The sequence below is a fragment of the Ursus arctos genome, unplaced genomic scaffold, assembly GCF_023065955.2.
Source record: "Ursus arctos isolate Adak ecotype North America unplaced genomic scaffold, UrsArc2.0 scaffold_19, whole genome shotgun sequence".
NCBI classification, from domain to species: Eukaryota; Metazoa; Chordata; class Mammalia; order Carnivora; family Ursidae; genus Ursus; species Ursus arctos.
Genome location: NW_026622863.1, coordinates 26,475,971 through 26,490,343, shown reverse-complemented (window position 1 = coordinate 26,490,343; position 14,373 = coordinate 26,475,971). Strand labels below are relative to the sequence as shown.

The window sequence follows — 14,373 nt, the reverse complement described above, 5'->3', positions numbered from 1 at the left end:
AAATTGACGCTTCCTCCCCCAGTCCTGCACACATTGGTTGGTTTCGGGAAACCCTTTGGCAGCCACATGGGGTCATAGTGTGGCCAGGCTCCTTTGGGGTTTGTAAAGAAACACCAGGGGAAACTCAAGTGTGAAGCAAGAGCTCAACTCTTTACAGGGATGTTGTTTGTGGCTCTGTTACTGGAAAATGCAATGACCTTATTAACAAGGTCAAAGTTGTGTAGACACAGCAATTACAAAATCAAGAGGGGGTGGAGTGAGATATTGGGGGCATAAAAGCATCAGTAGGTGGCTGCCACAGCACTGCTCTTCCAGAGGCAGGACAAACCGAAGATGAGGTGAGTCCTCAGCTCTGCTGCTTCCCTCTTCCCCTAGATGACTCCGTCCTTCTCTGTATACATCCTTCACCTCCGGGACAGCCCGGTGTAGGAGAAACCAAAGGACAGGTGCAAAACAAAGCCAAAGAAATAGGGTAAATGAGTTAAATTATAGCAAATTAAGTGGTTTCGTGTGCTAAATCTTTTGCTTTTCTGCATCCATGAGAACGTGACTTACTCCAAGGGACAGCTCTTTCCTCGAAGTTACAAAATTTTCATGCTTGCAGGGGACGCCTGCCAGCAGCTCCCATGGTGGGTTTTCTGGCAATTTAAATAAATTTATTAGCAGATTTTTTTGCTTTTTAAAAAATGTATAGGACCAATAATAACACATTTAAATGACCCAATGATGGCACTGGAATTTTATCAAAATAACAGAAATGTTGCAATTGCAAGACTACAAATTTAACATAGCCAAGGTATCTCTGTAGAGCTGGGCTCAGTCAGCAAGATGGGGGGCTGGTGAGTGGGGCCTGGGCACTGATGCCCGTGTCCTCAGTCAGGCCTTCAAGAAGCCAGTTATCTGCCCGAGAACGTTTTTTGGCATTTTGGAGTTTCCCGAAGGCAAATTATCAGAAGATAGTAGGAAAACTATGTAAGTGTTTTAAATTCTGTATACTTAAAACATCTTATCATGGAAAAATTTAAAAAGTAGAGCGAATAGCGTAAGAAACCCGTTTTCCATCTTCCAGTTATCCACGTTTTATTAGCAGTACCCTGTAGCCCAGGACCTCAGGGGTGCCTGAGGGAGGCTTCTTTTTGCAGGGGAGCTCACCTATTATTGGCAATTTAATGTTTCCGAAATGCCGCCAGAAACTGAGGCCCACATATCTATGTGCCTTCCTGTCTTGGTGGCTCCTCTCTGAAGCTTAGGTAGAGTTCCCAGTGGCGCAGAGCACGGGGAACCCAGGTGTCCTGGGAAGCTGCACGAGTGTGTGTGTGGATGGTGGCAGCAGACTTCTTGGCACTAACACTTCCACAGAGCTTCTTCTCTGGCTGCCTAGCGGGAGGGGTGTGAGCGCTCACACGCGCATGTGAGGCAGGGAGACCAGTTGCTCACTCCTTCTCGTCTTCTCTTTGCAGAGCCCTGGGAGCTGTCGTTGCCCTCCTGCTCTGCGGGCAGCTTTCTGCGGCGGACACCGGCAGTGAGGCCACAGATCATGGAGGTGGGTGTCTGGTCTGGGCGGGAGCCTCAAGTCCCAGCACTGCTGTGTCCCCTTCTGACCCTATCAGATCTGAGCCCTCTTTGGTTAGAGCCGTTCCTCCTTCTGTGCTCATCTCTGGTATTTCAGTCCAGTGAAGAACACCGGGGAGCCAGCCAGGATGAAGGGGAGATGGCCTTCCATTTGGCTTCCGTTTGGGGTGGAGGGTGGCTGATGTGCACGGCAGCTTCTTCTCAACGGACTTTTCACGGTCTCTGGGATCAGTTTCTAAGTCTCAACCTCCACCTCCTATGACTTTTTCTTTGCAGAGGTCAGTGTCCCGAAGCCCCCCGAGATTGAAAATGGCTACGTGGAGCACTTGGTTCGCTACCAGTGTAAGCCCCTCTACAGACTGCGCACTGAAGGAGACGGTAAGACCTGGACACGTGTCCCCGTGCCCTCCCACCCCGGCCTTTCCACGATGAGCGGGGCCAGGGGTGATGGGCCAGAAAGCTGACACGTTCTCCTTGGACCAGAAGAGGTAGATTCTAATAAGGGTTTTGTCACCAGTGACCGGCCTTTTGGGCAAACTAACTTAGCCTCAAGTTTGCCCCTTTGTCAAGGGGAGGTGATGCCATGTAGCCTACTCATCCCAGAGGGAGATCTCCATCTCCCAGAGGAGGTAAAAGAACCAAGGGTGGCGCCAGTGATGACGGCAGGTGGCCCAGACCTAGAACTGTGCTCCCTGCACTAAGGGCTTCACATGTATCTGCTCACTGAGGTCTCATGACCCCCCCCCCCCGAAGAGATCCTGTTATTATTCTCATTGTGCTGACGAGGAAACTGAGGCACAGAGACACTGAGTAACTTGCTCCAGTTCAGGTGGCCTGTAAGAGAGTCAGAATTTGAACCGATTCCTATTCTGTACTGCGTCGCCACGACCACAGATCTGCCCTGTGGGGCTTCCCTGTTGCCCCCAGCACGTGGCTTCTAGCACAGCGCTCCTTCCTTTCCCCTCTTCCCTGCCCCTTCCTTCTCCTCTTTCTCTAATTCTCTTGAAACACCTTCCCTCCTCATGCTAGGTCCAGACTCAATTTCTCTTCCAACTCATTTCTTTCCGTTTGTTTCAGGAGTGTACACCTTGAACAGTGAGAAGCACTGGACAAACAAGGTCACTGGAGAGAAACTGCCTGAATGTGAAGCAGGTAGGAAGCCAGGGGCCCTGGGAAGCCGACCAAGGGAGGGTGTTGAGAGTCTCCTGCATGGGCGGGCATCTTGATCAAAATGTCCCAGACTGGTTTCCTCCGAGCGTATGAGAGCCAAGACGGGGAACCAGGGAGAGCCAGAGTCAGGCTGATAAGTGAACATTTAGGTGAGGACACTCCCCAGGAAAGTTCACTAAGGATCTTGCTCATTTGGACCTTCAGGATATTGGCTGAATCCACTGTCTACACTGCCCTCTAGGGTCAGGCCCTATATGTACACATAGGCCATCCAGGGAGCCCAGGGTCAAGTGTAAAGCGAGCTCCAGGAAGAATGAGTTGCGGGAGGACAGAACAAAACCAGATCCACAGAAGTGTGACGCAGGCTGGAGAGGGGTTAGCACTTCTGTTTCTTGTTATTAGGAAGAGATGTTGCTCTTTCTGTTTCCCTCCTGGGACCAGAGGATTTTGACTGCCCCCTTCTATTAGTGCTGCAGAACTACTAACCTGCCTTGAATTAACTGCAATATCTGAAATCTGATTTCCAGCCAGTGCTGCAACAGATCACTCTTTATTCAGAGAACGAACTATTACAGCTTCTCATCCTTACAAGGAATTTCAGGGAGTTGTGTTCTTTTTGTGATAAATTATTTAAACATACATCAGCCAGGGTTTGAAAATCTCAGCATTACTTTTTTTTTTTTTGAGTTAGAAAAGCAGGAACTAGAACTGTGTCTTAGTGATGTACACGACTTTATAAAAAAGAACCATTTTAAACTGTAAACAACGGAAATGAGAGGCGCAGGTGGTAAAGGCAAGGCCTGTCAATATTTCTAGCTGTGCAGAAATTAACACGACAGTTTAGACAGTAGCAACTGCCACCGCCGTCCCCCTCTTCCCCACATCGGGAGACTCACATTCCTGCTCACGACTTCCCTGCTCTCCTTGACAGTATGCGGGAAGCCCAAGAACCCGGTGGACCAGGTGCAGCGCATCATGGGCGGATCTGTGGACGCCAAAGGCAGCTTTCCCTGGCAGGCCAAGATGGTCTCCCACCACAACCTCACCTCGGGGGCCACACTGATCAACGAACAATGGCTGTTGACCACAGCTAAAAATCTCTTCCTGGGCCATACGGATGATGCGAAAGCGAAAGACATTGCCCCTACTTTAACACTCTATGTGGGGAAAAATCAGCGTGTGGAGATTGAAAAGGTGGTTCTCCACCCCGACTACTCCAATGTAGATATAGGGCTCATCAAACTCAAGCAGAAGGTGCCCGTCGATGAGAGGGTGATGCCCATCTGTCTACCTTCCAAAGATTATGCAGAAGTGGGGCGTATAGGCTATGTGTCTGGCTGGGGGCGAAACTCCAACTTTAATTTCACCGAGCTACTGAAGTATGTCATGCTGCCTGTGGCTGATCAAGACAACTGTGTAAAGCACTACGAAGGCAGCACGGTGCCCGAAAAGAAGTCACCCAAGAGCCCTGTGGGGGTGCAGCCCATACTGAACGAGCACACCTTCTGCGCCGGCTTGTCCAAGTTTCAGGAAGACACCTGCTACGGGGACGCTGGCAGCGCCTTCGCTGTGCACGACCAGGATGAGGACACCTGGTATGCGGCCGGAATCCTGAGCTTTGATAAGAGCTGTAGGGTGGCCGAGTACGGCGTGTACGTGAAGGTGCCCTCCATTCTGGCCTGGGTTCAGGAAACTGTTGCAGGCAATTAATGCTGACTGGCTGGCAGCCCTTGCCCGAGGGCAAGAACTCACGCTGGGGGAGGGGGAAGTGGATGGGAGCGGGGAGTAAAACATGGCGTGAAGCGGTGCTGAGCCAATAAAGCGCTCTCTTTTGATTCATTTCCGTGTGGTTTTCAGCCTCAGACCATTTTTGTTCTCATTTATGGTACAGCAACAGCTAGGTGGGACAGTGCTAATATACCGGGAGTGTGGCAGAAACCACCCCACCCCAACCGGAAACCCCTAAGGCGACATACAACCGTCCCGTACTGGGGTCGCCCTCAGTGACCCAGTGCCTACAAGACAGAGGCCTCAGAAAGGTCACGGTTATCCGTGTTTCACAGACAAGGAAACAGACTCGGAGAAGGCAGGTGATTGCTTAAGGCTACACAGCTGGTAAGCAGTGCGACTGAACTCCCCGTGCAGCCAGGCCGGTCTGAGCACGAGCCTCAGCTCCCTGCCCTGCACCCTCTGGCTTCTGTGCAGTGCAGTGAGCGAGGGACGCGTGTGGGCTGAGGAAGATGCTAGCTCAACGTGGGAAGAAGACGAGCGTTCTGACCCAGGCAGAATCTTACTATTTGTGCTCCCACACACCTGCCCTTCAGAAAACGAAGTAAGATGGGGTAAAGGCAGCAGTCCTGGACTTGCTGGGTCCAGATCGCAGGGTGGCCATACGTCGGCCAAGGGTCTTCAGTCCCTGCTTTCCTTCCTGAGCAGCTCGACCTGGATCATCTCTAACGTCCCTACCAACAGTCTGGAACTTGGTAAAGAGTTACAGGTCTCTTCCTCAATAGGGTAGGCTTTCCCTGGGGGGAGGAAACCTATCCTTTACCAGGAGCCAAATGCAAGCCATATGAGTCTTCCCTTTCACAAAGAGAGGCTCTTCTATTAAGGGTTTCCCAGAAGAATGGTTTCAGAACCCTTGTATAAGCAGGAAGCTCTCCTAACTTCTTCCACTCTTTCTGGCTGTTTAAGCCTTCAGAATACACTGACCTTTCACTAAGATACCTCTTGTCATATGGAGATGGGGCCTCTCCTTCTCACTGGTGTAAAATGCCCCCCGGTGTCAGTGTTCTTACACCAGGGCCCGCCCTGCACTGTGGAGCTGTCCTCACGTGCATGCTCCAGATCCATCAGTACCTTTCAACAGCTTAGAACTAGTGGACCAGTGGAGATCTTACGCCTCTATTCTAAAATCTGTGAAAGAGAGAAGAGCCAGAAATGGCAACATACTACACACACATAAACAGACTGCCTTTCAGAATAGTGTTACGGCTTTTTTTTTTTTTTTCTATCTTCAGCATTAAGTTTTCTTGAAGAAATAAACCACTCCACTTTTCTTGAAGAATTATCTGATTGCATTAAGTGGCTTCTGGCCACTGTTCAGGAGGAAAATAGCAAGAGGAAAAGCCTTTGACATTTTCTCAATTCACTTATCTTCTCTGGCTTGCTCCCCAGCAGCACCTCCTGCCCTCCTGGGCTAGCCCTTGGGTTTCAGTGACACTGAACTGCATGGAGCTCTCTGAACACGTCTGCTGTTTCCAGCATCGGGCCTTCTTCCTCCCGGCGCTCTCTCCCAAAACGCCTCCCCCCACTTTCCACACAAGCACCTCCTACCCTCCTTGGAGGCACAGGCCTTGTCTCCTCTGTGAAGTCTGTTCCGGCTCAGGAGTCACTTGTATTTCTGGAGCACCTGGCATAGTGCAGGGCATTCAGTAGGAACTAATCAGTACTCGAGGAATGGAAAGCCACTAAGGTAGGAACAAAAACACAAATCGGAACTTCAGAGAAACATTCCCTGAAGACCTCAGCAGAGGAGACAGGAGACTTTCACACATACAAGTTCTGAGTTTTTGCTGGTATTTGCACACTTACCCCATGTCAAATACCGTGTGATTAAGCTCTGACAGAAAGTCCAATGAACAGTGACAGGCAATGAAGATGTTTTATTCTGTCACAGGGGTCTGGAGGGAGGCAGGTCCAGAGCTCACTCAGTGGCTCAAAACATCATTAGGGACCCAGGTTCTTTTTATCGTTCTTCTCCGCACATTCACTTTTCACGCTGGTCCTCATGGTCCTAGGATGGCTGCTGCAGTCCCATGGATCAGGGTAACCAGAGCAGGAAGGGGGCAGAGAAGGTGGCGGCGGCTCTCTTCTTTCATCAGCGAAGGATGCAAAAGCCCCCAGCAGCCTTCCTTCTGTGCCCCATCAGTGGTCACCTCTTCCTGCCAACGAGACTCAGAAAGGAAGCAGGTGGTAAAGGAGGGACGCACTTGCAGCGACAGTGCTGGTGTGCACGGAGCTGGGCTTCTGTCAGCCAGGAGGCCCGAAACTGCCGAGCAGGTTGATGCTGCCTGGCCCACGGCCCTCCAGCTCTACATCTCCTTTCATGTTCTAGAAAGTCAGGATCCAGAGGCTCTGTGAGGTTTTGAGAGAAGCAGTGACTTGTCCAAGCAGTGGCAGGTTATGCCAGGGATGCCGGAAGAGTGAGAATTCTTCACAAAGTTATTAAAACAGGCAAATACCATAAAGACATTATTTCTAACAATTCTGACATCTCTTTCCAGTCTTGAGTCCTTGGAGTGAAATTCTCTGCCTCAGAGAGAGGCAGACTCTGACTTCTGGGAGAAACCTGCTCCTACTTAGTATAGGTAGTTAATTTTTTGTTTAGCTCAAATTGGGTGCTGGATCATAAAGGTTCAAGGTCTCACTTCTTAGGCTATCTGATAACATAAAAACTAGTAAAATGAGCAAACCAGGCTACTGTTTTAGAAGTCTAAGCCAGAAAGTTTCCAGAGTAAGACAAATTTGCCCACTATCCGTAGAGAATCATTTACCCAAGAGAAACAGGGGTAACAGGGACTGGACATGGGAAAGCACGCGATACATACCTGAGTGGAGGAATGGGCAAGGGCGGCATGCGTGTGTGTGTGTGTGTGTGTGTACACATCTAAGGTACAAAATAAGTATTTCTGTTCTTGTGGGAACGGATTTTCTATTTCACTTGTGTACCAAATAGACGTAGTTAAATTAAACTATACTAGGCAACGTTTAGAAGGATTCTGTATCATCTTAAGGAATAAAGAGAAGCACAATATAAATTTAAAAAATCACGCTGGGAAAACGGACTACGGTTGTCTTGACTGCTCTGAGGTTTGCAGGGAACAGACATTTTAGCAAAATCCTGCTCACCACGGTACCAGTGTGGCCTTCTACTCGGGGGCGGGGCATTTTCTGTCCGAGTCAGACCTCTTCTCCGCTGGAACGCTGAACACCTTTCTGAAGGAATCCAGGGAGACAGCGTAGCTGGATTCAGGAACTGCTTCAAGATGCGCCTTTGTCTTCAACTTTGAGTAGTAAATGTGCTAAATGTCTTGATAGAGAAGGTCATATTTGGGAATATTCTTGGGATCAATAGGACTTTGGACAATAAGTTTTCCCCTCATTGCTCCTCGATAAATTACTTCAATCAAATCTATGAAGTCCTGCTTGGTTTTGAAACTTCCCACAAACTTAGTGTGATCTGGAGACCTAGAGAGCATGGAAGAAAAACAACCTTGCTCAGAACTTTTGGCGATTACTCGCAGCAGAACTTCAGGATAAACAAAAGGAATCGTCGCTGTGACTTTCTTCTTGTCGGGGAGACTTAAGACATAAAGCCTGACATTGACTTCTCTGTTTGCAATTACTGGGCCCATTTGATACAGGACTAAAACCAGTGCTGTCAGCCACTGGGGTGGCATGTGGGCCCTATCATGTGAAGAGCCTCCACTTCAAAATCTATTTTAATCACTTCTTAGCTCCTTATCCGGTAGAACTCCCTGGATGCTGGCGTGGGCACAGTTTGCTGCTGCTGCTGTTGGCCACGCCGTGTAAAGCCCATTACCCGGTCATCATCTCTGAGTTCCCCTCACTTACACGTTTGAGTGGTGGGTATGAAATCTTTGTTTTTTATTTTTTTACTATTTCAAACTTCAAGTATGTTAATTGTAGAACTTTTTAAGGAAAAAAAAATTACCAGTGAGGCCAGAGGCTGCATTTCGGTACTTGTCCTTCCAATCTGTGTGTGTGCGGGTGCATATGCATTTCTTTTTTCCCAAGATCATGGCAATTATATCATGCAAACTATTCTGTAATGTGCTTTTTCAACTAACATATAACCTACTACTTTCAAAGTCATTAAACCTGCATCCACAACATTATATGAAATTGATATCTAGTATCCCTCTGTGGACATCTACGTTCTTTCCATGTATCTTGCTTTCTAAATAATGACAGGATGAATATTCATGCAGCCAATTTTGCACACTTTCATGATTATTTTTCCTTCAGAGAAATTCCTGGAAGTGCAATTGCTGGGTTAAAAATTTTACTTTTTTTTTTTTGAGAGAGAGATAGAGTGCATGAGTGGTGTACGGGGAGGAGGTGGGAGGAAAAAGGTCTTAAGCAGACTCCGTGCTGAGCCTAGAGTCTGACACAGGACTCGATCCCACAATGCAGAGATCATTAACTGAGCCGAAATCAAGAGATGGATGCTCAACTGAGCCACCCAGGTGCCCCCAAAATTTTACAGACTTTTAAGATGGTAAATAGTGTCATAAGTCACCCTTGAAAACACTGCACTGACATAATCCTTAGGTCAACTGTATCCTAGGAGAATAAAAAGCTTTAAAATACTTAAAACAGGTAATATTTAATGCACCTTCAGAAAGAAAAAAACAGGAACACAGATCTAGATAAGCAGACACCTCACCCACAGAAAGAAATGGTAAGAACTACGTACACACTGAAAATACACATTAAGTATTAAGATGCTGACTGGATGCGGCAGCAGGTGTTCAAGATTTCACAGTGCTCACTCTTGACAGAATTGGTTGAAGAATGACTTCTGAGTGGCAGAAGACAGGACAGTTGGCCAGAGAGAAGCATGTTTTAGTTTGCTGGAACTCCTTTTCCAAATGCAGTCAACCAGTCCCAGAAGTTTAAGTACAATGACATTATGTTTTAAATAAAATTCCTGGGAAACTTTTAAAAAATCTGTTATGTAGTTTCTACACTCAAGGAGGGTCAGTGCTTCCCAAATTGTACAATCTTTCACGCTTCAGTAGGAGGTTAAAATCTGCCAATCATACTGGAAACACTCTCTTTTTTGCACCCAAGTTTCACACAACAAAGGAGTGGATCGGCTGAGGGAACAGCAGCAACACAAGGCTCACAGAGCCACCAGCACAGGCAGGAGAGTTATCGCGACTACTGGAGTAAAAGAAACTCCCACCGCTATAGTAACTTCAAGTCAATCGAACTTACCCATAATCCACTTTCATATGCTGCCCATTGAAGAAAAACACAGTAGACGGAATATAACTGATGTCAAAATAGTGCGTATAAACGGGAGTTCGGTCCACATCTACCAGATATATGGCAGCCATTTTACTCAGGTCAGAGGAGGTCTTAGAAAGCTGCAAACAGAGAGAGAGACTTAGGTCACAATACGAGAGGCAGCTAAGGTTTCTCCTGTGAAACTTTTTGCTGGGATATTCTGTTTGAAAGAAATTCCTGGGGTGAGAATCTCTGCTGAGTTCCACATTAGACACAGTATAACCTTATCATTCAGAGTCTGAGTCTCTGTTGGTAGATGTGTGAGAGGGCCCTGGGTAAACTGTGTGAATACATTTCTCCCTTTAAAAAAAAAAAAATCTGTTTTTGGTTATAAAAAGTTTTTATAAGCTTTTTGTGGATTTATAAAATCCATGTTCATGTAAACAAGAACAACTCAGAACTATGTACTGTACACTGAAATTCCCCCAAATCTCTTTCCTTCCAATCCCCCCATGAATGATAATTGTAATAAAAATAGTGAAAACTTGCATGGCATTATTATGTGCTAAGTGTCGAAAGTGCTTTACACTTGTTAACGCATTCAATCTGTACAACATTCCTATGAGGTTATTATAGTCCCCATTTCTTAGATGAAGAAACTGAGGTAATCTGCCTCCAGTCACACAGATAGTAAGCAGTACAGCTAGGACTTGAACTCGGGCAGCCTGGCTCCGGGATATTCCCTCCTCTCTACTGCTGAGGGTATAATCCTCTGGCCCCTTTCCCCCTCAGGTTAACATGTCACACACTCATTTTTAATCACAGTAATAAAGATTATTATACAGGATCCACATTGTGGGTGGCAGCAACAGAGATGCTGGGAAGAGGTCTCAGTTCTGGGGTAAGTCTCTCTCCATAATAAACAGAGCCAGGAATAAACCCATTCTGTCTCATACTCCCCTCCTTAGTCATCAGAGTATGAAGATGTGTTATGAAATCGGAGATTATCATCAGGTACACACTGGAGGCAATACACTAGAAAAGCTTATCTGCAGGCAGAGAAAACGATGTTCAAACCCAGCTCTGCAGGTTAGTGGTTCTGTCCTGTGGGCAGTCACCTGACCACCCTGGCATTCATCTCCCCCCATGGGAAGAGTAATTATCCCACTGTTGTGAGCACCAGGTAAAATAATGTTCACAGACGCTTGTTAATAGTGTTTCTTCCTGGTCCTCCACGGCCTTGTTGGTAAAAGTGAACTTGGATGGCTGCTGCTGGAGAAGGACATCTAGGACAGGTTCAGCACAGTCAGAGATTTGGGGGCTCAGCTCAGGGAAGGCACATGACCAGCTCCTGGGGAAAGTGTGCCAACAAATGAAAAGCTGTTTCTCTGGGCCTGGCCACTCTCTTCCAAGCACTTTGTAGATACTGAAGTGAGAATATATAGATTTTTAATAAAAACCATTTATTTCAAAAATTCACTTACTATATCATCTAGCTGCAGACAGACAGGATCCTCATCTCTCCCAAACCTGAGGACCAACACCTTCTCTGCAGTACTTTTTATTGCTTGGTCTACTTCTTTTTTGCTAGTTAGCTTGGGCAATAGGAAGCTCATCTTGAAATAATCCAAACAGTAATCCTCACCGTCAGTCCTGAAATACAGTTGCAATATTTAAAAAAAGATGAAGTGCATGAGCCCTAATTAAAAAAAAAAAAAGCAACTTAATTTTTGGAGTAGGTAACATACACATATTTTATTCCCAGAGGAAAAAATGGAGGCATACAACACAGTATCAAAAAAAAGTAAAAGGAAAACACTAAATGCACAAACTGGTGGCAAGTCCACCAGCTTAAAAAGAAGCAATATAGAAAGGTACACTGTGAAAAATCTCCCTCCCCCTGTCTGCCCTCAACTGGCCCCATCTGCACTGGCCTATTTCTTCCCACGCACCACGCAGCTACTTTCATTCGCTTCTCATGTATCTCCCAGTTTTGTTATGCATTTACAGGAAAATATAAATATGCATTCCCATGTTTTTCCCTCTTTTACCCCAAAGATAGCCTACTCTATTGGCCAGTGTGCCAGCAGGAAAAAGATGACATTCCCAAATTTGCTAATTTGAAGAGATTTTCATGAAGGCAGGGTATAGGAAGAAAACAGGGTGCAGTGCTGTACTGGAGCTAGTATGGGCAGGGTGCTGTTCCCACCCCTAGGCCTGAAGGGGCCACGGGAGGGCGCAGTTAGCAGAAATGTGTAGTGGGGACTGCAGGGTGCAGAAGGCCCTTGTATAGGAGGTCAGCCTGCAGTGAAGGGATGCAGCCACTCTTCTCCCTCCCTCTGATCGTCTGCTAATGTGCCCACAGGCTGACTCAAACTGGAACCAGAGGGCAGGGGAGATGCAGAAGGCAGCCCAGTCTCCTGGTTCCACAGCAGTCTAGAGAAGGAGGAAGAGTGGAGCTGGAGAGGCAAATGACAGATGTCCGTACACATAATTTACCCACTCTTCTGCACTTCGTGGTGTTTTAACACACGAAGATCTTTCCATATCTCTACAAATATTGTCACAGTGACATACTATTTTGTGCATGGACCATACATTTTAAAAAAATTTTTAAAGATTTTATTTATTGAGAGACAGCCTGTGTGCACATGAGCAGGGGGGAGGTGCAGAGGGGGAGAGAGAAGCAGACTTCCCTGCTGAGCAGGGAGCCCGACAGGGGGCTCAATCCCAGGATCCTGGGATCAGGACCTGAGCAGGCGCTTAACTGACTGAGCCACCCAGCCATCCCATTATGCATGTATCATACTTTTTAAAGTCTTTTATTGATGGAGTATTATCCTGAGTCCTGGTTTAAAGATTCTTGGTGCATACCTTACTAGTTGCACCTCACCACACCGCAAACAGATCATTTAAGGGTGTGTGTGACAACCACACACAAAAAGTAAACAAGTCATAAAATACTGAGATAGAAGGGATCTAACTCAATCCCCTCGTTTTACAGAGTTGTTTGCTTACGGTTTTGGTTCTAGCTACAACAAGGACTAGAATACAAGTCACCAAATTTCTAGTGCAGTGTTCCTTCTGCTATACTAAATTCCTACTTTTATGGTTGAGAAACTCTTTGATCAAGGAGCTTTATTTTTGAGTCCATCCACAAGAAATTCCATTGAGATACCTGACATTTCCAATTTGGTCCCAAAGTTGGCTAATGCTATGAAAAGGGAGGATTTCTTTATTTTTGTGTGCGTGACAAGTCACATTTTAAGATACTAATAAAAATTCATATAGGAAATGAAATCGTTCCCATAATAAGTCCTACTTTAAACAGGCAAGCTGATTGCCAGAAGAGCTTTCATCAAATGTCAGTAGCAGAACAAATTATTGATGAAGGGGACAGTCAAAGAGAGGATGGATCTATCCCACAAGAATTCAAATAGCACCCCCAGTATGTTACTGATAAAGAGGAGGAAGTGAGGGGAGGGCAAAGCTGTTCACCGGGGTGAGGGGACTGGATAAATTTTGGAAGGAAGAGAGGAAAACCGATGCCACACCTAAGAATATGTTCATAGCAAAGGATACCAACAGAGACTTCACAAAAGAAGACGTACAAATGGACAAAAACATTTGGAAAGTTAAGCTTTACTAGTAAAGAAAGAAAAGCAAATTAGAAGATTTGACAAAGCCATTAAGTTGGTAAAGATGAAACAATAATGCGAGAGTGTGAACGAACACGCATTTCATTGTCCCCGCAGGAATGCAGGGAAGCAAAACTTTTCTAGGAAAAAAACCGTCTGAGCAACAATTCCATTTCTGAGAATTAATTCGACACGTCCACAAAGATTTATGTAGAAAAAAAATATTAACACATTCTTAGTGGTGAAAAACTGGAAAGCACCTAAATAGCTCAAAATAAGTGACTATAAACGATAGTGCAATCCTGCAACGTACTATTACACGGACACTAAATATTGTGTTACAAATGAATATTTCAGATACCGAAAAGTTCTCATGATAAGGAAATTATAAAACAGTATACAAAGTGTGATCCCACTGCTCTACAAAACCTAACTATAATACAAATGTATACTTTGCACAGAGAAACAACTGGAAATAAATAACCCCAAACACCATCAGTGATTATCTCTGCGAATGAGACAGGTGGTTTTTATTTACATCGGAGAGAGCGTTTTTCTTTTTCCAGGATATTCGAGATAAATAAATATACATATATTTAACGAAGCCTATGGCTGGGCTACTCCTGGCCTACAACTGCTAAGGAAAACCATACTTACTTTATTTGTACAAGTCACCTCCCTCTCTTCCACTTCGGGACTGTCCGCAACTCTTCTCCAAACAAGTCGGGACACGGGCGGCTCCTTCTACGCCAGGGATAACCCACAGTAGCCCAGCCGCTACCAGCAACTCTCGGTGACCACTTAAGGAAACGGAAACGGAAAAAGAAAACGCACAGGCGCAGTAGGTAAACTTGGGGGTCGATCTCCTCAGTAGTCCAACAAGTTGAAGTGGTTATTCTAGTCATAGCCCACTTTGCCAAGCTTCGGCCGGAAGCCGTAGAGTCACTTCCGCCCT

General features: G+C 46.2%; 2 protein-coding genes across 2 annotated transcripts; one reads left to right on the top strand and one right to left on the bottom strand.

Annotated features, from left to right (window-relative positions):
• Positions 1–231: 231 nt before the first annotated feature.
• LOC113252448 (haptoglobin) lies at positions 232–4,581 on the top strand. The gene is made up of 5 exons (XM_026495138.4): positions 232–338; positions 1,461–1,543; positions 1,849–1,950; positions 2,650–2,724; positions 3,674–4,581. The coding sequence occupies exons 1-5, from the start codon at positions 334–336 to the stop codon at positions 4,450–4,452; spliced, it is 1,044 nt and encodes a 347-aa protein (XP_026350923.1). The 5' UTR covers positions 232–333; the 3' UTR covers positions 4,453–4,581.
• Positions 4,582–6,387: 1,806 nt separating this feature from the next.
• TXNL4B (thioredoxin like 4B) lies at positions 6,388–14,371 on the bottom strand. The gene is made up of 4 exons (XM_026495139.4): positions 14,076–14,371; positions 11,265–11,433; positions 9,769–9,920; positions 6,388–7,992 (listed from the first exon to the last, which is right to left on the bottom strand). Exons 2-4 carry the CDS (start codon positions 11,394–11,396, stop codon positions 7,827–7,829), a joined length of 450 nt encoding a protein of 149 aa, XP_026350924.1. The 5' UTR covers positions 11,397–11,433; positions 14,076–14,371; the 3' UTR covers positions 6,388–7,826.
• Positions 14,372–14,373: the final 2 nt, after the last annotated feature.

Bases quoted from the DNA above. Each gene is read 5' to 3' on its own strand.
- LOC113252448 (XM_026495138.4), top strand. The intron at 1,544-1,848 runs GTGGGTGTCTGG...TTTTCTTTGCAG, and splicing joins TGAGGCCACAGATCATGGAG to AGGTCAGTGTCCCGAAGCCC. The intron at 1,951-2,649 runs GTAAGACCTGGA...CGTTTGTTTCAG, and splicing joins ACTGCGCACTGAAGGAGACG to GAGTGTACACCTTGAACAGT.
- TXNL4B (XM_026495139.4), bottom strand. From the start codon at position 11,396: ATGAGCTTCCTATTGCCCAAGCTAACTAGCAAAAAAGAAGTAGACCAA. The intron at 9,921-11,264 runs GTAAGTGAATTT...CTCTGTTTGCAG, and splicing joins GTCTGCAGCTAGATGATATA to CTTTCTAAGACCTCCTCTGA. The intron at 7,993-9,768 runs GTAAGTTCGATT...CATGCTCTCTAG, and splicing joins CATATGAAAGTGGATTATGG to GTCTCCAGATCACACTAAGT.